Source organism: Amaranthus tricolor, chromosome 8 (genome assembly GCF_026212465.1).
Source record: "Amaranthus tricolor cultivar Red isolate AtriRed21 chromosome 8, ASM2621246v1, whole genome shotgun sequence".
NCBI classification, from domain to species: Eukaryota; Viridiplantae; Streptophyta; class Magnoliopsida; order Caryophyllales; family Amaranthaceae; genus Amaranthus; species Amaranthus tricolor.
This window is the reverse complement of record NC_080054.1, coordinates 26,006,000-26,030,152: the sequence shown is the minus strand read 5'-3', so window position 1 is coordinate 26,030,152 and position 24,153 is coordinate 26,006,000. Positions and strand designations below refer to the sequence as shown.

The following is a 24,153-nucleotide window of genomic DNA, read 5'->3' as shown; positions in this document are numbered from 1 at the left end:
ATTGAATATGATGATTATGATGAAATTCTTGTGACTCTAATTGGGCAGCCTATTGTATTTATATTTTAAAATATTGTAAGTAGGCATTAAGAATAATGTAAATTGACATTTAGAATATTGTAAGTAGGTTTTAAGGATAATGTAAGTAGGCAATAAAAATACGGTAAGTAGGCTTTAATCTTTAATGGGTTGGGCTTAAGATATGTCTCCCAAAGAGACGGTCTCTCAAGAGACTAGATGTTTGCTATTTCAGCTAGTCTCTTGAGAGACCGTCTCTTTGAGAGATGTCTCTTACGTCTAGCCCATTAAAACTTAATGCCTACTAACCGTATTTTTAATACCTACTTACATTATTCTTAATGCTTACTTATCATATCTTTAATGTCTACTTACAATATTTCAAAAAATATATAATGGGCTGGCCTAATTAAAGATGGTCTCTCACAAGAATTTGTATTGTTATTTTAAGTTGTTCTATTTGTTGTTCTCATAAAATATTTTTTATTTATATTACAAATTTTATACGAAATTAACCTTGTATTTCCTCATTTTAATATTTTAATCCCTACAAATCTTCCATTAAATTAATTTTAACATTTTTATATTGTATATGGTCTTCAAATATTTCCCGCTAACTTTATAAAAATATTTTTTTAATAGCTATGATTCCCATATGTTTTTCATTAACTTTCTTTTAATATTTTTATTATTTATGGTCCCTACTTTTCCTCTATTAAATTTATTATTTAATAAAATAATATATCTATTATCTAAAAGATTTTATTCACTTAATTCGTGTGAATATTCTTGCAGGACTTATCTAAGGAACAGAGAAATTGAGGGAGTAATATATGTAGCACTTTGTATTGAAGGTTATCGTATCATCACTCCTCTGTTATACTCATTTTAAACCATTATTGACTTAAAACACTCACATCAAATTTTGAGATTATTCATGAGAGGGACAAAGAATTTTTTCTTTTTTGAATACGAACAATGTAAGAAATATCATCATATAAGAAATTGAAATCATTACATCAAATTTTAATCATATTATAGTATTGTGAAAAAAAATATACTCAAAGTGCAAAATTATTCAAATTTTTAACTTTTTGTTTGATAAAATACTCTTTTGATATCATACCAGAAGTCTTTAAAATAAAAAAAATTATTTTTATTTATTTATCATCTATTGTTAATTTATAATTAACGAGTATTGTAAGTTGCAAGCTTTCGGGTAATTGCAGGTTCACTCTTATTGAAGATCTTTCTTGAGTTGAGGGACTCTTTGACCGCACTCTCTTTTATGGGTATGAATTGTCGTCGTTCTTCCCTCCTCAAACTCTGATCATAATTTTCTTATGAGTGGAATACACTAAATATGATGACGAAGACGACCAATAGTCTTTAACGAAAGAGAGGAAGTAATAACTAGCTTACACATCATTTTAGGTGTACTTATTGCGTCCTAACTAGAAGGGAACCTTTAAAGTCATGTACTCATGTTGCTTTTTATAAACTAGGCAACATTAAAAGACCAAGCACAATCAAAGGAACGTAGAACAGTCTAGTTTCCTAGTCCTCACCTAATTAATTCAACTAAACAAAATTTAGAAGGTATAATGTATTAATATAAAATCTTATTAAATTCATAATGCTGTTATAATTTTTCATGATACATATTTACATATATTAAAGCTTAAATACGTACTTTGAAAACTTTAAAATAGCAAAATGCACAAACAAAAAAAAAAAAACGTAATATTTTGTATCAGCAAGCCCACGGGACATGAAATAATGAAGTTCGTGAAAAGTTTAACACAACAAAATCTAAACTATTGGTTAAAAAAATTTTGGAGCTTTTATGCCAAAAACCATCCATCAAACTAAGAGCTACTCTTGACAAACCGTTTTTCGGTGAGACGAGCTCAAAACAAAAAAGCCCATATGCAAATAATTTGTATTAGTCGGGCTATTTGACTTATATATGGAATGCATCTTACAGTGAGAACGTCTCATATAAAAATTTGTGTCAAACTAAAAAGAAAAGAAAAGAAAAGATGGCATAAGAGATTAGCAATGAAATCTGAAAATAACAGGGAGAGGTTAATTAGACCCAAATCCTGCTTCTTTCAGCATCGGTATGAGTCGGCCTTGTACCTGAAGGCTAATCATCTCTTCAGCGTCTCCGACTAACTTTTAGCCTACGAAAACAGCGGGAATAACAGTAGACCGAAGCCCCAGCCGTTGGAGCGCTTTACCTACTTCTTTCCCATTGGACATGCCATCCAGTTGATACACTGTTGCGTTTGCTCGAAAACTTTTTACAAGTTGTATGATCGAATGGCTCATGCAGCATGAACTCTTGCTGAATACTACCAACGGCTTTTCTTCCACTAATCGGTTCACAATGTCCATCGCTCGTATATATCTTCTTTGTGAAGAACGCTTCAGAAAACAAGAAAACAGACCAATGAGAATTGAATGTGGTATTGGCGTAATCTGAGCCTCGGGCCATCTATTTATAGTTGAACCCAACAGAGTCTAACTTTTGATCACAATCATGGAAACTTTTCACGACATAACCAAGTCTAACTTAGGACACATACGGGAGTCCGGGTAACCTAGAACCCATCAACGAAAATCAGACCGAAACCTGATAGCTAGAATACTTCACCAAAATATATGACTTAAAAGAAATTTTTTATATATTTTGACAACGAACACAACCCGATAACCCGAATTAACTAATAATATGAGATGAAAAAACTGCATAAAACTACCTTCATCTAGAGTCAATACTTGTAATTTTAAAATTAGATTCGATAATCTGGTTTTTACCATGCATAGTATACTCAAAGATAACAATATGCAGTATGAATGGAATGTCAACTTGGAATACTGTTAGAATCTAAACCCTTCAAGTGATTCCTTATAGTTTATCTGTATAAAGAAGGTTTCATCCTAGTTTTAAAGACAGCCCTACAAGAAGCCAACAGCCAAATCAGTTGGGAGCCTTTCTACAAAAGTTAGGGCACCTTACCAAATATTGAGAGGATAAGAATGCCCGTATCAAAGGAATAAACTTCGACGTATACAAGTACAACTCAATAATCAGCTAAAAATCTAAAAACAAAAAGATCACTACTTAATCAAGGGCAAATCTAAGACACTAGTATGGAGTACGCCGAGCACTGATCTATGCTTGTGCGTTTAACCAACTCGACTACCATTTTTCTAAGTTTTATGTTACCCAATTTAATATTTATAGCGTTTTTAATTAAATAACCTGAGCTGTAGCCTAGGTAAGCCCGAGCCTAGATTCCCCTGTGCTCCTTATATCAGTCCCATACTCACATGCCCTAATTTTCTGCCTTTTTTTCTCTCCTCTTTCTTTTTCCGAAGAAACAAATGATTTTCTTTTATGTTATCAGGATCAGATTCATACTGTGGATGTGACAACTTGATATGTTATTCATCTTTCCTTACATAAATCAATACAAGCAATTAACTCTTTATATGATTGTTCAGCACATCACACGGGATTCGGGAATCATGGATTGAATTGAAAGGTTTCAAATTCCATTCACGAAAATTAACAGCAACAGGTAGCAAACTATTAATATCGAAAGATTTCAAGCGTCCACAACAATATTTGAGTACCCTCAATAGATTACAATGTAAAGGCACATCGTACTAATAAAGATATGATGATATTAATTCAATTTAAACGCTGTTAGGAATGCTTCATGCGTATTGTTATCAAAACTTCACTTATATCATGTTTGTTTAACCCAGTGAAACATAATTCGCTAGTTGGTTCACCTTTCGGATTTGCGATTCGCTCAAAATGGTTCAAAAATAGCCTAAAACTGACCACAATTTGTTTTTTCGATTCGCGATCCGCAAGGCCAATTAGCAAATCATGTGACACTGGTTTAACCACTCAGAATGTGAAGTGTTGTTAATTCTACAATAACAGGCACATGATATTTTGTCGAAAACGACTCACAAAGAAAATTCTACAATAACATGAGAAGAAAAAAGGGATAGTATTATTACCTTGAGCAGTCAAAACATTTTTACTTTCACCAGTAGTCATTGCACGAGCATTTTCCATCTTTAAAATGGTGAAATCGTTTGGCATCTCGCATAATGATCTCCCTGCCTACAATATCTGAAAGTATTTTAAAATAATTATGGCAATCACCGCACACACGAAGATTCTTTATAACCCGAAATTGATGGCGTGCTCCGGATGTAATTAGGGCATATGCGGCAGCAAGTCTTTCACTATGCGCCATAATCGTTTCCTCTTTTCCTTCCGGGTCAATGTCATGAAGAACAAATTTTGTCTCTGGAATATACCCAGCTTCTTTTACTATTTCTTTTAATCCCCTCAATACTGCATAAATCTTGTCCTTTTCTGGATGCGATTGGTCGCCTGCACGGTAATCATGTGATATATGTTCCAAAGGGTTATACTTCTTCACCTTCTTTTTCGGGGCATCTGGATCCACCAGTAAGAGCCCATCCCTCAAATCTTTGTTCAAGCGAGTGGGGTCCAGCTGCTCCACAATTTGAGCTGAGCGGTCCCCGATTTCTACATTTCCTTGAACACGGGCAATGTTCATTAGGCTTTCCCAGACTTCTATACTTGGCTCAACGGGCATTTTCTCAATGAACTCTAACGCTCCATCTAGATCACAAGCACTGCCAAACATGTGTACTATACGAGCATAGTGCGTCATCGTGGGAGTAATGCCGTATTTGTTGACCATCGAGTCAAAATGTAGCAATCCCTCGGTCACATCACCAAGAACTCCACAAGCATCGAATACACCCAAGAACATCAGACCATCCGGTTTTAATCCGGCTTCCTTGAATTTAGAGAACATATCAATAGCATCTTCTCCAAGACCATTTTTGGAGAGCCATGTAATCATGGTGTCCCAAGTTGTCATATTACGCTCACGCATACTGTCAAATGTTTTGAAGGCGTCTTCCATTGAACCACATTTCCCATACATCTCCAATATCTTGTTAAACACGCTAACTTGAACAGGAGCGGCAAAACTGATAAGATGCTGATGAACATCTTTTGCTTCTTTTAAAGCTTTGGCTTTCCCACATGCGTCCATTAGAATCAAGTAATGTTGTATGCCTATGCGAACTCCCATATTGCTCAGATCTCTCATGGTATCTACAGCACTTATCAGATTCCAATCTTTACAAAAATTAACCAACTCTTCAAGTTTTTCATCAGCACCATTATCAAATTCACCATTTTCAGTTGACTGCCAAGGAGTAGGACTTACTTGTGATTGCGGAAGCACGTTAGGATTGTGAGCTTCATTGAAGTTCTGCTGTGCAGCATGAACATTATGATATCCACTAGAATTTGCCGAAGGACCACTGCCGTTTACTGACACATGGTCTAGCTGATAACCTCCAGTCACGTTAGGATTCCGAGTTCCATTAAAGTTGTGTTGAGACAGTCCAGGATGAGCATTATAATATCCACTAGAATTTGCCAAAGGAACACTGCCATGTTCTGACACGAGATCTGTCCGATAACCACCAGGCACGTTAGGATTGTGAGTTCCATTGGAGTTCTGCTGAGAAGGTTCAGCATGAACATTATGGTATCCACTAGAATTTGCCATAGAAACTCTGCCATTTACCGAGACATGGTCTAGCTGATAGCCACCAGGCACATTTGGATTCCAAGTTCCATTTAAGTTCTGCGGAGACTGTCCAGCATAGCCACCAGGCACATTAGGATTCCAAGTTCCATTTAAGTTCTGCGGAGACTGTCCAGCATAGCCACCAGGCACATTAGGATTCCAAGTTCCATTTAAGTTCTGCGAAGACTGTCCAGCACGAATATTAGAATATCCATTGGAATTTGGCAAAGGAGCACTGCCATTTGATGACACATGGGCCTGCTGATAACTACCCGGATGGTATGCAACTCTATTACCCGCATAAACGCTACTCGGATCTTCTAGACACAACCAATTACTCGCATTCTGGTGGTCACTAATTTGTTTAACTGCTGGGATTTTCCCTCCATCATAGTATCCATCATATTGTCGATTCACTTCAATTTTATCTGTTGAATGGTTTTGTGGAGTAGTCCAAGTTGAAGCATACTGATTTGTTGGCGAAGATTGGTGTTGTCCAAAATTTGGCCTGTCCCAAGGATTACATTCACCGAGTTTAAGAAATTTATTATTTTGAGGAGTATCATATACCCCATCTGAATGCATATCCTGGGCATTTTCTGGGATTAGATTCACTCCAAGACTTGAATACAGTCTTACACACGAATATGGTTGAGCACATAGACTATGGGGTGATAAGGTCACTTCTCTGCTTTTACCTTGACGAAGTGCATTATTATTACGCCATCTGATACTCAAATCACGATATCGCTTATGAAAATTGAAAAAGAGTCGCCCATATCTATTCATCTGGATGTACACTCTGATATACGCGTCTAATTTCCTAAAAGCAATGAAGAGACAACCATGTGATTAGATACTCTTACCAACAGAAATAAATAAAAAGTAAAAAGAGTAAAGACCATCTCTTTTCAAGAAGCTACACCAAAATCTTCATCATAGATTTGCATACAGGCAAATGACATACTCCTACATAGCTTCTTAAAAATACCAAAAATAAATTACGAAAACTATCAAATGCCTTTGACCATATCATTAAACAATGATTTATCACCATATCTACAGTACATTGAAGTAGAAAATTGCATATATATTTATGTTGAGTTTTGCAGAGGATCCACTTGAGAAAGCAAAAAGTATAGTGAAAGTTCCAGGTAAAAGTTTTAGCTCTGAGACATGGTGGAAACTAAGCTACTCTTCCTAGAGCTACGTTTGGAATATGGAAGCTTTTATGTGTTAAGCACTCAGGTGTCAAATAAACTGTTCAATAGAAATCAAGTTCCAAAAATAAATTAATACTTGGTAGAAGAACGTAATTTATATCCTTATGAAACAAGTGTTGATGCTAAGGTTGACCTATTGCAACAACCGGTGGCCTTGAAATACAAGCTCTATGTCACAAATGGAACCAACCAAATGATGTTGCTAGTGCATTAGTTGTAGAATGATATGTTTACGTTCAAGTGATGGAACATTTTAGCCACTATCACATTAACATTTTTATCGTTATGAGAAAAAGCAGGTGTTGATGATGCCGTTAACCTGTTGCAACAAGCGGTAGCTTGAAATACAAGCCCTATGTCTGCGTTATGATGTCGCTAGAGCATTGGTTGCAGAATCATATATTTTTTGTTCAAGTGATGGAACATTTTGCTAAATACTATCACAATAATTTTCAACTTCTAGCTAGATTCATCTATTCCCCTTTGTAGAAAAGCTATCAGCAAGAAAGAAAACACACACAAAAGAAAATATTTTCCAAGAACGAAAATGTGACACCCTGAATTTCCGACCCCTTAAATGAAATCAAAATCGCATATGACAGTTTGGAATTCGGGTGTTACATTAAACAAAGATAATGCATGACAAGCGCTATGTTCGCACTCAACCGGTAACTCAAATATAAATTATTTTTAGTTCTTTGGTTATGTAGTTGATATATGTCTGAAGATTAAGGATCATGAACACTTTTTTTCCTCTTTTCTTTTCATCATAAATTTACTCAAAGAACAACCATAATTCAGCAAATTCATGTCTCTCACTAGTATTCCCACATGACTAGGCATAAAATTAGGATTACATCCACAACTCACTTGGATCACGAACCTACAAAGAAAAATACTTTGTTCCAATGCACTCAAAGCAAGTGAGTCTTACTTTGCTCACAACCTGACTTTGCCACACACATCACTTTATGAATACTTTGCTACCACTCTAGTAGTTACTCTAGCAAGCCTTTGCTTCTCACTCATTTACCATGGGTAAGCTAAAGATCACACTATTCAATACAAAACACGTGTGAGTCTCAACACACTTCATACATCTTCACAAATGATCAACATCTTTTACTTAGAGCAGGCTTATGTCAGCACTCAAAGCTCAAAAACATAACCATGTAAGGACCTTAAAGTCGAAACAAGGTGGCATCATATTGAACGAGACATAAGGTTTTCAAATCTACCAAATCAATACTACCCACATCGTAAAGGTGAACAATTGCACATCTATCACATCCTAATTGTTGCACTTGCTAGGTTAATTCTTCTAGAACTCACTAGCAGATGTGTTTTTACTCATTCTCTTACTCGTGATCCAAGTGAGTTGTGGATGTAATCCTAATTTTATGCCTAGTCATGTGGGAATACTAGTGAGAGACATGAATTTGCTGAATTATGGTTGTTCTTTGAGCAAATTTATGATGAAAAGAAAAGAGGAAAAAAAGTGTTCATGATCCTTAACCTTCTGACATATATCAACTACATAACCAAAAGAACTAAAAACAATTTATATTTGAGTTACCGGTTGAGTGCGAACATAGCGCTTGTCATGCATTATCTTTGTTTATGTAGCTCCTATTATGCTTTTGTAAATTTTATTTTATTTTCATGTAACACCCGAATTTCAAACTGTCATATGCAATTTTCTTTATATGTGAAGTAACTATTTAATATATAAGTGGAGGAAAATTTAAGGATGATATGACGCTGAAGACAAGCAATGTTGCAAAATTTGAAAAGTCATTTAGATACCAGAGTGGATTCGATATAGCCCCTGATAGCTATAGTTGCTGACTTAGAAAACATAGTGGGATAATTCAAGAAGTGGAATGAAGTAATGACCAAGTTTGGAACCCCTTTTGACTAAAAGCAGAACCATAGAAATCTAGGATGCCCACATCATTTTGGACCTAAATTATAATTTTCATAATATATTTGAAACAAACACTCGGACAAATATCTGTGTCCAGTACTTGTACCCGAGTCTGAGTAATATAGTATGTAACAGTTTTATCTTCATATACAATTTAAATACAAATCTCAACTGAGTTAGGAGTAAGACCAAGGTCGTGTTCTTATTAGAAAATTAATGAATTTTCTTGAATTTGTTTTTTCAACAAAGATTTGAACATCTTGGACTACTTTGACTTTCTAAGAAAATGTTTTCTTCTAAAACTGTTTTAGAAACCCTTGGGACTCAGTTTCAAAGATCGTAGTATCATAATTATGGTGTGGTATCCTGTTAAGTAATTCTATTATTGAGTTATGAACCAAGGGTTGATTGATGTCACTCACTGTTATAATTTAGAATTTGTTTAGGACATTGAATATGTACCTAGAATCTCTCCGGTTACAAACAAAATTGAGAGCTGAGACAAGTTCAGTTCGACAAAATAATTAACTGGAATGTTTTGTGTTCTATTGTCCTTTTATTGCCCCTTCTTTAAGTAAATCCATGAAGGTAACAAGATATACTGCTCATAAACACAGTTGTGAAGTATTAGGATATTTATACCTAGTATTTCATATCTTTTTGAGTTTTCATGCACTGTCCTTGAGTTACAAAGACTAACAATCTCGTGGTTATCAATCAAACAAACAACTAACAGGCTCTCTTTACTTTTGGGCAGCACATTTAGCAGGGCCAAAATAGGGGTCGTTTGCGTGTCGGTGTTGTGCATGGTTTGAGACTATAGGTCTTATAGCTGGCATAGGTACTCAGGTAAGTAAACTACTCTGAAACCTAAAAGCTTCACCCATCAAAAGAACTAGTTCAAGACCTCAGATCAAGCTATTTTCATGGTTGTTTTGCAAGAACAGAAGTTCTGCAGAGCATTATATTGCTGTGCACTGGAACAAACAAATATGGAGGATACTTTGCCCCAAAATGGTTGTTTTTATGCAATTATAGTTGTGAACCCGTCACCAAGTGAACAAATATGGATTAATTATCTCAAGCTTAGAAAGAGACATTTTTCATTAAACTGGTAACTCGTTTAAGGTCCTTTATCATTAGGCTAGTTCATGGTCTTGATAAATAGACAAGCTCTCCATATTTCGCCACTTACTCATATTTTGTCTATTTTTAGGCTTCGTCATAATTAGTGCATATTGGAAAGATTAGTGGAACACTTAGAAAAGTTTATTACAAATGATAAAAGTAATATTAGACCATATGTCCATAATACATAGAGGAAGGTGGTTTAGAATTATCTTACAATTGTAAGCTGATAGAAATAAATTTGCACCAAGGACAATTTAAAGAAACATCAGCAAATGCTGTAGGAAGCAGGAGCACTTTCACACCTCAAACAGCAAATTACAAAAGTCCTAAAATCTGAAGAGCTCAGCTTTTAAAAAATTCAAATTTATGCAAATCCAAAAGTCATTGCTCATGAAAACATAGAAAAATTAAGTAATTAAATATAGATAATTAAAATAACCCACCTCATCTTCAAGCTTTTAAAGGTTCCTTGATCTTAAATTTAATTCATTGAGATCAATCCAGTCTCTAACTATCACACCTCCATTTTCAGAAATTCTAAAATTAGAATTTAATCTTTCCACGAAGTCAAGTATGTATAATTTTGTCCCTCATCTCTCTCCTCCGTCCTTTCCTCTTAATTTTCTTTCTCCACTCAAAGTCCCCCTTTTTCTTGGAAATCTTATCTCTGTTTACAATCATTCCTCAACAAAAGTCTACAATCTATATGAACAACAGAGAAACAACCAGTTACCTTGCCACCTTTAACCACTTACACAGAAGACCACATTCTAAAATTTTAATTGCAAGACATTATTTACGTAGCTACATGGTACCTTTTCCTAAATTTAGAACATTTCTCTTACAACAAAACTTTCTTTTGTTTTTTAAGCTCGCGAACAAGCCTTACCATTTCTTCATTCACAGCAAGAGTCACAGTTGCATGGTTATTTTTGCTCTTCTTTTGTCATTCAGTCAAAATCTTGTCCAGGTTGGTGTTGCACAAAGCAGCTAAACAAGACCTCATGCTCTTCTTAGAGCGTAAATGAAGGTTAGAAACATCTTTTGGTTTCATCTCAAAATCCCTCCTTCCACTCAATGAATATGTAAGCCCTACTTTGCTTAGTTATCTAAATTTTTTAATGAAAAACTCAATATAATTGGGAGGATTAATCGAAAGCTCGAAATCAATAGGTCCATCTCCCTTCACTAAAGAGTAAACACCAAATTTACTTTTAACAGTTTGATTATTATCATCAGGGAGAATAAAACTCTCTTCATCTTCATAAATCCGTTGGGTAAAGTTTCCAACAGCAGAGGTTTCAGACTTGTGCAAACAAATGATTCAATAACATGATAGCTATAATGATTCAGACTTCTGAAACCTCTAGTGTTGGAAACTTTATGCAAACAAATGATTCAATAACTTTATGGAAACCTCTGAATAATTATAGCTATCATGTTATTGAATCATTTGTTTGCACAAGTCTGAAACCTTTGGTGTTGGAAACTTTACCCAACGGATTTATGAAGATGAAGAGAGTTTTATTTTCCCTGATGATAATAATCAAACTGTTAAAAGTAAATTCGGTGTTTACTCTTTAGTGAAGGGAGATGGACCTATTGATTTCGAGCTTTCGATTAATCCTCCCAATTATATTGAGTTTTTCATTAAAAAATTCAGACAACTAAGCAAAGTATGGCTTACATATTCATTGAGTGGAAGGAGGGATTTTGAGATGAAACCAAAAGATGTTTCTAACCTTCATTTACGCTCTAAGTAGAGCTTGAGGTCTTGTTTAGCTGCAATGTGCAACACCAACCTGGACAAGATTTTGACTGAATGACAAAAGAAGAGCAAAATAACCATGCAACTGTGACTCCTACTATGTATGAAGAAATGGTAAAGGCTTGTTCGCGAGCTTCAAAAACAAAAGAAAGTTTTGTTGTAAGAGAAATGTTCTAAATTTAGGAAAGGTACCATGTAGCTACGTAAAAAATGTCTTGCAATTAAAATTTTTGAATGTGGTCTTCTGTGTAAGTGGTTAAGGCTGCCAAAGGTGGCAAGGTAACTAGTTGTTCCTTTGTTGTTCATATAGATTGTAGACTTTTGTTGAGGAATGATTGTAAACAGAGATAAGATTTCCAAGAAAAAGGGGGACTTTGAGAGGAGAAAGAAAATTAAGAGGAAAGGATGGAGGAGAGAGATGAGGGACAAAATTATACATACTTGACTTCGTGGAAAGATTAAATTCTAATTCTAGAATTTCTGAAAGTGGAGGTGTGATAGTTAGAGACTGGATTGATCTCAATGAATTAAATTTAAGATCAAGGAACCTTTAAAAGCTTGAAGATGAGGTAGGTTATTTTAATTATCTATGTATATTTAATTACTTAATTTCTCTATGTTTTCATGAGCAATGACTTTTGGATTTGCATAAATTTGAATTTTTTAAAAGCTAAGCTCTTCAGAGTTTAGGACTTTCATAATTCGTCTGTTTGAGGTGTGAAAGTGCTCCTGCTTCCTACAACATTTGCTGATGTTTCTTTAAATTGTCCTTGGTGCAAATTTATTTCTATCAGCTTACAATTGTAAGATAATACTAAACCACCTTCCTCTATGTATTATGGACATATGGTCTAATATTACTTCTATCATTTGTAATAAACTTTTCTAAGTGTTTCACTAATCTTCCCAATATGCACTAATTATGACGAAGCCTAAAAATAGACAAAATATGAGTAAGTGGTGAAATATGGAGAGCTTGTCTATTTATCAAGACCATGAACTAGCCTAATGATAAAGGACCTTAAACGAGTTCACAACTATAAATGCATAAAAACAACCATTTTGGGGCAAAGTATCCTCCATATTTGTTTGTTCCAGTGCACAGCAATATAATGCTCTACAGAACTTCTGTTCCTGCAAAACAACCATGAAAATAGCTTGATTTGAGGTCTTGAACTAGTTCTTTTGATGGGTGAAGCTTTTAGGTTTCAGAGTAGTTTACTTACCTGAGTACCTATGCCAGCTATAAGACCTATAGTCTCAAACCATGCACAACACCAACACGCAAACGACCCCTATTTTCGCCCTGCTAAATGTGCAGCCCAAAAGTAAAGAGAGCCCGTTAGTTGTTTGTTTGATTGATAACCACGAAATTGTTAGTCTTTGTAACCCAAGGACAGTGCATGAAAACTCAAAAAGATATGATATACTAGGTAGAAATATGATATACTAGGTAGAAATATCCTAATACTTCACAACTGTGTTTATGAGCACTATATCTTGTTACCTTCATGGATTTACTTAAGAAGGGGCAATAAAAGGACAATAGAACACAAAACCTTCCAGTTAATTATTTTGTCTAACTGAACTTGTCTCAACTCTCAATTTTGTTTGTAACAAGAGAGATTCTAGGCACATATTCAATGTCCTAAACAAATTCTAAATTATAACAGTGAGTGACATCAATCAACCCTTGGTTCATAACCCAAAAATAGAACTACTTAACAGGATACCACACCATAATTATGATACTATGATCTTTGAAACTGAGTCCCAAGGGTTTCTAAAACAGTTTAAGAAAACATTTTCTTAGAAAGTCAAAGTAGTCCAAGATGTTCAAATCTTTGTTGAAAAAACAAATTCAAGAAAATTCATTAATTTTCTAATAAGAACACGGCCTTGCTCTTACTCCTAACTCAGTTGAGATTTGTATTTAAATTGTATATGAAGATAAAACTGTTACATACTATATTACTCAGACTCGGCCACTCGGGTACAAGTACTGGACACAGATATTTGTGCGAGTGTTTGTTTCAACTCTATTATGAAAATTATAATTTAGGTCCAAAATGATGTGAGCATCCTAGATTTCTATGGTTCTGCTTTTAGTCAAAAAGGGTTCCAAACTTGGTCATTACTTGATTCCATTTCTTGAGTTTTCCCTAGGGCTGGCAAAAGCTGACCCGACCTGCTAACCTGATCTGAAACCGACTCGAAATTAGCGGGTTTGGGTTTAGATTTTTGACCCAATTAATTAAATGAGTCAACCCGACCTGATCTGTTTATTAAATGGGTTAGGTTTAGGTTGACTATTTAAACCCGAAAAAAACCTGTTTAACCCATTTATTAAATTTAAGACGGATCAACATTTACCAAATACTTCGTAAAACTAAGATAATACCAATTACCATGTATTGAGGGATTTGTCAGCTGAAGATGACTTTCAATAAGAAAGGAAGTTGTCCCACATCGGCTAAGGGATTTGTCAGCTGAAGATGACTTTCAATAACAAAGGAAGTTGTCCCACATCGGCTATGAAAGATACTAATAAAAGAAAAATCCTTTAAATCACTTCCACAGATCTCATACCAACTTACGCAGCCACGCCATGAGCACAAAGCGAACTATTCTTTCGCCTTTTACTAAAGAATACCGTGTGCTCGCTACATTAAGTGGCATACGTTTATTTTTGGAGGAAGCCTTTAATTAAGGTTAAATGGGTCAAATGACCTGAAATATATGAATTTAATGACCTTAAAAAAAAGTAGGTTAAATGGATCATTAGCAGGTTGATCCGATCTGCTACAGATCAGGTTGGGGTTTCAATTTTTGACCCATTTATTAAATGGGTCAGGTTCAGGTTAAGGTTTTATTGACCCATTTATATATGATCCGAACCTGAAAATGACCCAACCTGACTTGTTTGACACCCCTAGTTTTCCCAATATGTTTTCTCAGTCAACAACTATAGCTATCAGGGACTACATCGAATCCATTCTGGTATCTAAATGACTTTTCAAATTTTGCAACATTGCTTGTCTTCAGCATCATATCATCCTTAAATTTTCCTCCACCTATATATTAAATAGATACTTCACATATAAAGAAAATCCTTATCTGTCACTTTTTCTCTACGTGATCAACTCTTATTAACACATGTGTCTGATTCCCTGAACAGATATAAGATTCTTTGGCTGGTATCTTTCTTTGATTATTTATGTTTAGTCCATTTCTCATGTTTATTTTTCAGATGTTTATTTTGGTTTTCTTTATTTATGCATTTAGACTGAAGTTATGTTTATGGGTATTGTTGGATTTCTGTTTAGAGGGAAAAAAAATTGAATTTAGTTGTGCAATTGTGATCCAAATTAAAAGTAGTCACTGTACTCAGATAGTTAATTATGGCCCCCTTTTGATTTCTTGATTATCCATGTTCAATTTTGATTTGAGTTTCTCTATTTTATTTGGTTTCTTATGGTGTGGCCAGATCGCTTTTTGCTGCTGCTCAAAATTGCAAGAGACTTTTATTTTGCTGTATCTTTTAAAATTTCTACGTAAAAGTGCAAGAACACCATGTGCAAGAACAAGAAGGGATGGGTGTGTCATTGTCAAGTTCATCCCAGAGTACTTTTTATTCTAGTATAATACTCAGCAATATTCATTTATGTGCCTTGAGTAATACTAGACAGATTCTTGTAAGGAGTACATTTAAGCACTAACCAAATTTCTCTAGCAATGGTAATTAGGCTGAAATGAGCCATCCAATCACCATATTATTGCATTTATCCAAGCCTTATAGTTGGATGAGTTTAGAGCAGGTTTAGTTAGGCAACCATCAACAAATGCCATTTTGTGTTTAGAAGTGAGACCTATGATTATGTTTCTTTTCCAATCAGAGTAAACATTACCTCCGTATGGAAGAGGATGAGAAACAAGCTTAATAAAGGTATTATCAGAAGGATGAAGGTAAAAAACACTACAAGGATTCTGCGTAGCATCTAGAAATTGGCTATCATCAGTAGATTGAGATTTTGGAGGCATGATGTTTGAGGTTGGGGAAGATTATTTGAAGAAATTGACAAGTTGCAAATCAACTGTGCACAAAACAAGAATCAAGGATAATCTGAAAATCAAAATCAAGAGAATCAAATGTGAATGTATGTGCATAATCAGGATAGAATTCGAAATCCAGAAAATTGAATTGCGAAAGTAAATTGAAAGAAAATCAGAACAATCAAGCATGAACAAGTGAACTAAATCAAGTATGCGAAGATTGAATGAAGTGAATTAATCCACAAGAGAATCATCAGAAGGAAAACACATGGAGTAGGATGAATTAAATAAGAATCAAAGAGAAAATTTCGAGCGAAGAACAAAAATTCCAAAAATAATCAACAGAGATCAAAGAACTCAAATAACGGAGAAATCAAGGTACAATCGAAGATTAAATCCAAAAAGTACCTCAGAAGGCTCTGTAAAAATAAATAATATGTGAATCAGTGAAAAGAACTCCATTATTGAGCAAAAGGGAACAGCAGAAAGCTTCATTATTATTGTGTCTTCTAAGCTTTTTACAGAATTGAGAGAAGTATTATACAAGCAAATTTTTCTAACCAACTATTAACAAGGAGAAGCTAAACTTTATACTAGATGGCTAACAACCTGTAACTAACTTCCCGGAAAAAAGGGGAAGAGCTCTAACAAACTAAGAAGGAACAACTATTAGGACGTGACAATTTATCACTTAATCACCCCGTGGGCCCAATTGTGTGGACACACCCACGGGGCACCCGTGAGTGCAAGTAATTTGAAGGCCTCAAGTGCAATCAATAACATCAAACTCTCACAAATAGCCATTGAAACCTTAAAAGGCATAATTGTTTCCTTAGGCATACCAAGACCAACAATTTACTCTAATCAACAGTGATGAACAGCTCAGTACGCTCAATACTACTCAGGAACCAGATTTTTCAATCATACCACTAATAGTTGCAGAATGAAGCATAACTTCAACTACAACCCACTTTTCCTCATAAGCATAGCACCAAAAATAATCAACTTTCAGATGGGTATTAGAACTAAACCAAACATTTAATTTTGTATACAATACAGTATCCAAAAAATTGAACTGTTACCACTGGAAGAACACTAATAACATAAGTAGAGCACTTATCAACAGAAATCAAGTATGATTTCACCTGGCTTAAAATTAGATTAAATTGACAAGATATTTGCATATACACAAAATCTGAAATTGACTCGATCCGAAAAATCAACTTGAAACCCACCCGATTGTACACCCCAAAACATAAGCATCAAAAGAACATAATTTGGGACACATTTCAGGAAATTCACAAAATAAGTTGCTTCAAACATATACCCTACACAAACCAAAACAAAACAAAACAAAACCAAAAACAGTAAAAAGATTTAAAAAATTTTATATTGATCTCAATTCATAAGTCCAAATTTAGGGTCAACTTCATCAAATACAGATTGAAAAAATTACAAGAAAATCAACCAAAAACACAGAAATCAACAAATCATTATATAACAGAATTCCCAAAAAAAATTCTACACAACTTATAAGTAGTTCTTAATAATTGAATACTATGAGTAGTAAAGATCACAAAATGATTAGCAAAATTTAGAACTTTTGAACCCAAAAAAAAATGAAAAAAAAAAGGCCATATAATTGGCAAAATACATAATATAGATAAGAAAGATACAATAAACAGATAAAGATACCTGCTTTCAAAGATGATTGTAGAAAGAAATGAAAGTACAGAAATATAGAGAGAATCTACAAAAGAGGGGTCACTGAATGAATGAATAGAAAGAAAGTACTCTACTTCTAAGTGCTAACTGTTTTAAATATTAATACTTTAGTTTGCAACATTGACTAAATAAATGGGTAATATTAGCAAATTAAACTTAATCTGTATTTTATTGTTAATTTATGAGTTTAAACATAGTTGAGTGATATATTGTTTGATTAGTGTCAATGTAAGGATTCCTCCATTTTCATTGGTTTGTTACACTTATTGTGGAATCAATAATTAAGGTAAATGATGTCACAATGACATAATTACCATGTGGTGAGAAATAAAGTAATAGAAAATATATTATAATTTGTAAAATTGGAAAAAATAGGTTTAAAGATGGGTGAAGGTGAAATTTGTGACATATAATGAGACCAAATGAGAAAATGTAGAGATATAATGGAAAACATAAATCGAAATATGTAAGAAAAAATGAAAGTATGAAAAACAAAAAGAAACGAAAGAAAATAGAAAGTGTGACGAACAAATTGAAACTAAGAAATCACTATTTTTCTATTATGTACAATTAGAAAAAATATATTATAGATTGATTCAGTACATTGGATGGTGTGAAAAGTCAAATGTAACAATTAATTTGTTAAAGAGAGAGTAGTTCACGACTCAAATTGAAAAGTACAATTGAAATTTAGTACGTCACTTTCTTAATCAAGATTGAAAAAAAAAAGAAATTTAGCTATATTGTTGTAAAGACGAGTAAACGAGTTGTATTTGGAACTGTCCAGTTTAGAACTCTAAGATTCATATCCTTAAAACCGGCTATGGGTAAATAATGGTGGGGCAGCTTTTTAAAGAAGAAAGAAGATAGGGTAGTGGTTGTGTTGGGTGGGGTCTGGGGAGGGAGTTAGGATATATGGTGGTGATTGGGAAGGGGTGAAGGGGGATGGGAAAGGGTGACTAATTAGGATAATTAGGTTAGATTAAAAAATTTAACTTAAAGTCAAATGTAATTAGGTTACTCAAAGGTTACTAAGCAGATCACCTCATCGGAATCCGATAACTTGTTCATAATGATGTCGATTTAGACAATATGATGGTTGAAAAAAAAAGACTTTGAGGGTTTAATTATTTACAAAAGTATATATAAAAAAAGATAAAGTACATTTTTTACTTATATGAAACGGTATACATTGTTAAAAGATTCTTAAATCTCCATTATCTAAAGACTTCTTAAAAAAATTCCCAATCCTACAACATGGGATCAATGCTTGGGCCTCAGGATGAGTGAGTCGCGAGACGAGGGGATCAATCCTACAACCATCGACTATAAGTTGACATCATGCTCTTGGCTTTATTAAATTATGCATTCATAACTTCAATGACAACCTACTAAGAGTACTTGTAATTCACAACAATCAAGTCACAACAATTAGCAACTACTACTCCCAATTAACAACCAAAACCATTTCTATAGTCAACTATAATCAAAATCATTACTAACTAAATATATCATAATCATAACTAACATAACTAAGCCTTAAAACAAATTATGAAATTATCCAATCACTCATCGCACCACCAACATATATCATAAGAGTACACACCATTAAAATTTCATCCCTAAATTAAACCCTAATCAATTCATTGTTCAAAGACCACATCTTTAATTATCACCCACAATAAGATTAAATAAAAATTGATACACAATCAACACACAATCCATAATCTTGATAAATATTAATTAAAAACAAGGAAATCAAAGTAGGGAAAGAAGAGATGCTTACAAGGGGGAACAAGAGAAGAGATGAAGGAGCAAGTAGTTGGTGTGGTGATGGTGGAGACTGCACAATTGGCCGTCACAGCAGCTGTTGGTGGTTGTTTAAGGTGCAGCTTAGCTGCTGTTGGTGGGGGGAGAACGCAGCCACTGCTGCTGCTGCTGTGAGGAGGCGAACGCAGCCTGTTGGTGGCTGCTGGCTGCTGGTAGGGAGGCGCTACCGTGGCTTCTGGTGGCTACGGTGGAGGCGTGGCCTGGTGGTGCTGGGGCTGCTGCTGAACCGTGAGGGAGAGGGATGTGAGAGAGCAGAGAAGAGAGGGAAGTGAAGCGTGAATGAATGTGGCAAGGAGTAACCCTAACTCCTTTTTATTTGAAAGATTGAAAAAAATAAGATAAATAAACAATTTAATTCCGAATATAAGATTCGGGAAAACTTATGTCCCAAAATAAGCTTCCGTACATTCAAGCCTAGCCTCGGGTAAGTCGCTGTTAGTAACATCGAATGAGGAGAAAAAAAAAATTAAAAGGCCCTAAGTCGCTGTTAGTAACAGTGAATGAGGAGAAAAAAAAAAAATTAAAAGGCCCTAAGTCGCTGTTAGTAACAGCGACTTATAAAAAAAAAAATAAATAAATAAATATTTTTTTAAAAAAAATTTTAATAGTACTGAACTTGAAATAGCTGTATTTTTTTGTTTTTGAAGCAGCTTGTTTTTTAACCTTCAAACAATTACTTAATAGCAGATGAACTAACTATATAAACTTGTTATTGTTTGATTAATCTTCCGATGTGGGATTGTTTTCTGGAACACATCAAAATAAATGAAACCAAAAATTAGCTCATGAATAGAGCACCGATGTGGGTCTAGATAAAGATAGTTACCCTTTTTACTGAAAATATGTTGTGACTAACAATTTTGAGACATTCAATTTATCATGTAAGGCAACATTTTCAAAAGTTTGTTTCTTGGTTGCGAAGTTATAGACCGTAGTGTTTCTGTTCATTATTTTTGTGTCGCATGGAGGTGCAGTTTCCTAAAGCTATTTTTGTTTTATATTTATTTCTTCTTGACATAATACCATATAGTGTTTTCTGACTTATTATTATCTCTAGATCCTTAGGGTTGGGGTGTATGAGATTGTAAAACTGGAAAAACCACCATATGCTGTTGTTAACGAGGTTTGTACTCACTCATCCATGCTACTTGAGGTGTGTCATAGTCTATAGTGGTAATGCATTGGCTTATAGTTACTATATCTAATGTTGTAATTGCCTTTCGTTTCGAATGTATGTGCGTGCAGCGTGCGGGTGTGTTGTGCACTGGCATGGATATGTTCTTAAATTATGCTTAGGTGTTATGAGATGGCAATCCATAGCTTGCATACCACCTGTTACGTAACTTGTGCACGAACATAAACTATTACAGAAGATTGCTTCTTTTATTTTCAAAATTTCATGTGATTTTAGTTTGAAGAGCATAATTTATATGTTTTGAGGTTTAGGGACTTGTTCTTACTCTTGGAAAATGTTGCAGAATGTCAAGTTAGCGAAGTTTGCTCTCAGACCAGGTGCAGGAAACATGGTGAATGGAATTCTTCGAAAACTAGTTTTTCTCAAGGTCCAAAACTTCGTTATAAAATATCTTCTGTTTTGTTTTTGGTGAATATATGAGCTTGTATTGGGGTTATGTTCTCTTTTTTGTGGTTTGTTATTTGTATTTAGCAACATATTTTCGTTAATATGGTTCACAACACTAGGCATATTTCTTTACAGGATAAAGATTCTCTTCCTGTACTGAAGATGGATGGTGATGACCGGGCTCAAGCACGAGCCCTTGCCACTACTTATTCTCATCCAGTGGTGAGTTTGTAAATAATACTTTTGTTTAAAGGTTATGAGCTTATGATCATGTTAACTCACTCTCTCCCACCAAAATTATGAATTCACTTGTGTAAGAGGTAGTTGTATCTCATAGCATGTAGATAATTCCATGCTTTTAGGGCATACAACAATTGTCAATGCTGACTCATCTCCTTTTTCATTTTCCCCCTTCCCCAGTGGATGGTAAGACGGTGGACCAAGTATCTTGGACAAGAAGAAGCTATAAAACTAATGATGTGGAATAACACAGATCCAAGCTTCAGCTTGAGGTTAGTGTTGTTTTATTTTTCTTGTGCTCATGAATGAACAAAATACTATTTTGACTTATATGGAAATTTTTTCTTGTTATTGATTTCCTTGATACTAGGGCCAATATTGCAAAAGGATTTAACCGTGAAGACCTTATGATGAAGCTTAACATGTTGAAGGTAGCTGACTCTTCTTAGTCAGTAGTACTATGCTGTGCCTCCTTTACCTGATTCTATGTGTACTTCAATACTCTCTTTAGGTTCCCCACAAACCTTCCTCACATTTGGATGATTTTGTCTGTGTTGAAAGCGGGATGCAGGTGATGTCTTGCCTTAATACCATAATGTTACTTTTGAAATGGTGTGCCCTTCTGGTCAAATTTAGATCAATAATATGTTTTCTCATATTCCAGACTGTGATACAAACTGGATTGTTGAAAGAAGGCTTGTGCTCTGTTCAGGATGAGAGTGCTCTATTCGTGAGGGAGAACAAATAGTGGTCTTCTTCAATGGTGGATGTCTTCCTCTTCAATAACTTAGTCCCACATCGGTGCTCTATTCGTGAGCTAATTTTTGGTTTCATTTATTTTGATGTGTTCCAGAAAACAATCCCACATCGGAAGATTAATCAAACAATAACAAGTTTATATAGTTAGTTCATCTGCTATTAAATAATTGTTTGAAGGTTAAAAAACAAGCTGCTCCAAAAACAAAAAAATACAGCTACTTTAAGTTTAGTACTATTAAAATTTTTTTAAAAAAAAATATATATATATTTTTTTTTTATAAGTCGCTGTTAGTAACAGCGACTTAGGGCCTTTTATTTATTTTTTTTTTCTCCTCTTTCGCTGTTACTAACAGCGACTTACCCGAGGCTAGGCTTGGATGTACGGAAGCTTATTTTGGGACATAAGTTTTCCCGAATCTTATATTCGGAATTAAATTGTTTATTTATCTTATTTTTTTCAATCTTTCTTTTTATTTTATCAACAATTCTTACTTTGAGACCGTCTTTTCTAAAGACGGTTCTTAAAAGCCCAGCCCATTTTGCTAATTTAAAAAAAAAATTGGCGCGCGCGTGTAACTATAATGTGAAAAGTTACATAATATATTTGTGGTTATAACAACATTTATTTGGGGTTATAACATAATATATTTGGTGTTATACCAGCATATATTTGAGGGTGATAACATAATTTATTTTGAATTATAACATAATATATTTGAAATTATAACAATATATATATTTGAGGTTATTACATAATATATATGGGGTTATAACAACATATATTTGTGGTTATAACATAATATATTTGGGGTTATAACATAATATATTTAGAGTTCTAACAATATATATTTGAAGTAATAATATGGAATAATATATATGGAGTTATAACAACGTACATTTGGGGTTATAACATAATACATTTGGTGTTATAAAAATATTATACCCTCAATCACAAACCATTATATACCGAACTATATATTATGTTATAACCCCAAATATAATATGTTATAACCATAAATATATGTTGTTATAACCTCATATATATTATGTTATAACCTCAAATATATATATTGTTATAGCTTCAATTATATTATGTTATAACCCCAAATAAATTATGTTATAATCCTCAAATATATGCTGGTATAATATCAAATACATTATGTTATAAACCTAAATAAATGTTGTTATAACTCCAAATATATTATGTGATTTTCCACGTTACAATTACATGCACACATCAATTTTTTTTAAAATTAACATAATGGACTGGGCTTTTGAAAACCGTCCTTATGAAACATACTCCCACCTTACTTTTTAGTTTTTAGGTACTCTCATTAAAGGAATGTCTTTTGTTGTACTTTCAATAGATAGCTTATCAAGCTACTCCACTACCCTTAGTTTAATAATCTACTTTCATTTTTGTTCTTTCTTAAGAGTTATTAGTAGTTCAAAGTAGTCATTTACCTGTGATTTATTAGTCCCCACTTCTTTATTTTGAACTTATGCAAAGTAAAGTACTAACAACAAAAAGAATGGGGGAGAAATTTTGAGCAAAATAAATTTTTAATAGATAAATTATCAAATTATTAGACTACCTTTCATTTAATAATAAACATTCATTTTTATATTTTCTTAAGATTCATTTGGAGTTCAAATAATCATTTGTCAGTGATTTTTTAGTCCCCGCATCTTTATTTTATAACTTTTGCAAAAGAAAGTACCAACAGCAAAAAAAAGAACAAGGGAGAAGAAGTGAGCAAAATACAGCACGAACAATTTGCAATTTCATACTTGCTCCGTTCTGATTTACTTGCACCAAAGTACTTTTGAAACAAGTTTTAAGAGATGTTAATTTTAAGAGGTTAATGTCAACCCTATAATGGCAGGTGAAAAAGTTGATGTTGCATAGAGTTAATATAAATTAGGGTAAAATAGAGTAGTTGTTTTTGCCAAAAAGAGCAATGTTGCAACTTGCAACTATTGTGACTTGTGAGAGCGAAGTGTTGCAAGTATTATGGAACCGAGGAAGAATATTATTGATCCCAATCAACCAAAACCTACACTTAGGCAAATTTCATTTAAAATTAATAAAAGAAGGTATGGTTTACTGCAATAAAAAAATTAATTAATGACTCCAAAACACACACATGTAGTCCAAATTCAAATAATAATATTATCACCATCATCAAATTGAGTATTTCTTGCTCATAGAAGCTACAATCAGAGTA

The 24,153-nt window shown here is 33.9% G+C and overlaps 2 protein-coding genes, 1 non-coding gene and 1 pseudogene across 7 annotated transcripts; 2 read left to right on the top strand and 2 right to left on the bottom strand.

Moving 5' to 3' along the window:
• Positions 1–1,747: 1,747 nt before the first annotated feature.
• On the bottom strand, positions 1,748–2,418 carry LOC130821117 (monothiol glutaredoxin-S1-like; annotated as a pseudogene).
• Positions 1,748–19,637, bottom strand: LOC130821115 (pentatricopeptide repeat-containing protein At4g32450, mitochondrial-like). Of its 5 annotated transcripts, none has more exons than XM_057686755.1 (5): positions 19,301–19,637; positions 12,963–13,045; positions 9,480–12,870; positions 4,063–6,510; positions 1,843–2,448 (listed from the first exon to the last, which is right to left on the bottom strand). In XM_057686755.1, exon 4 carries the CDS (start codon positions 6,474–6,476, stop codon positions 4,089–4,091), a length of 2,388 nt encoding a protein of 795 aa, XP_057542738.1. In that variant the 5' UTR covers positions 6,477–6,510; positions 9,480–12,870; positions 12,963–13,045; positions 19,301–19,637; the 3' UTR covers positions 1,843–2,448; positions 4,063–4,088. The 5 variants fall into 5 exon arrangements, with proteins under 5 accessions (XP_057542737.1, XP_057542738.1, XP_057542739.1 ...); XM_057686756.1 differs by having other exon boundaries at positions 12,963–13,042; XM_057686757.1 differs by having other exon boundaries at positions 9,300–13,045.
• Positions 14,336–14,451, top strand: LOC130822982 (U5 spliceosomal RNA). Its single transcript, XR_009046476.1, has one exon. It is a non-coding gene; the product is annotated as a U5 spliceosomal RNA (small nuclear RNA).
• Positions 19,293–21,914, top strand: LOC130821733 (uncharacterized). The gene is made up of 8 exons (XM_057687518.1): positions 19,293–19,612; positions 20,410–20,467; positions 20,823–20,906; positions 21,062–21,148; positions 21,347–21,438; positions 21,537–21,597; positions 21,678–21,737; positions 21,831–21,914. Exons 1-8 carry the CDS (start codon positions 19,293–19,295, stop codon positions 21,912–21,914), a joined length of 846 nt encoding a protein of 281 aa, XP_057543501.1.
• The last annotated feature ends 2,239 nt before the right edge of the window (positions 21,915–24,153 follow it).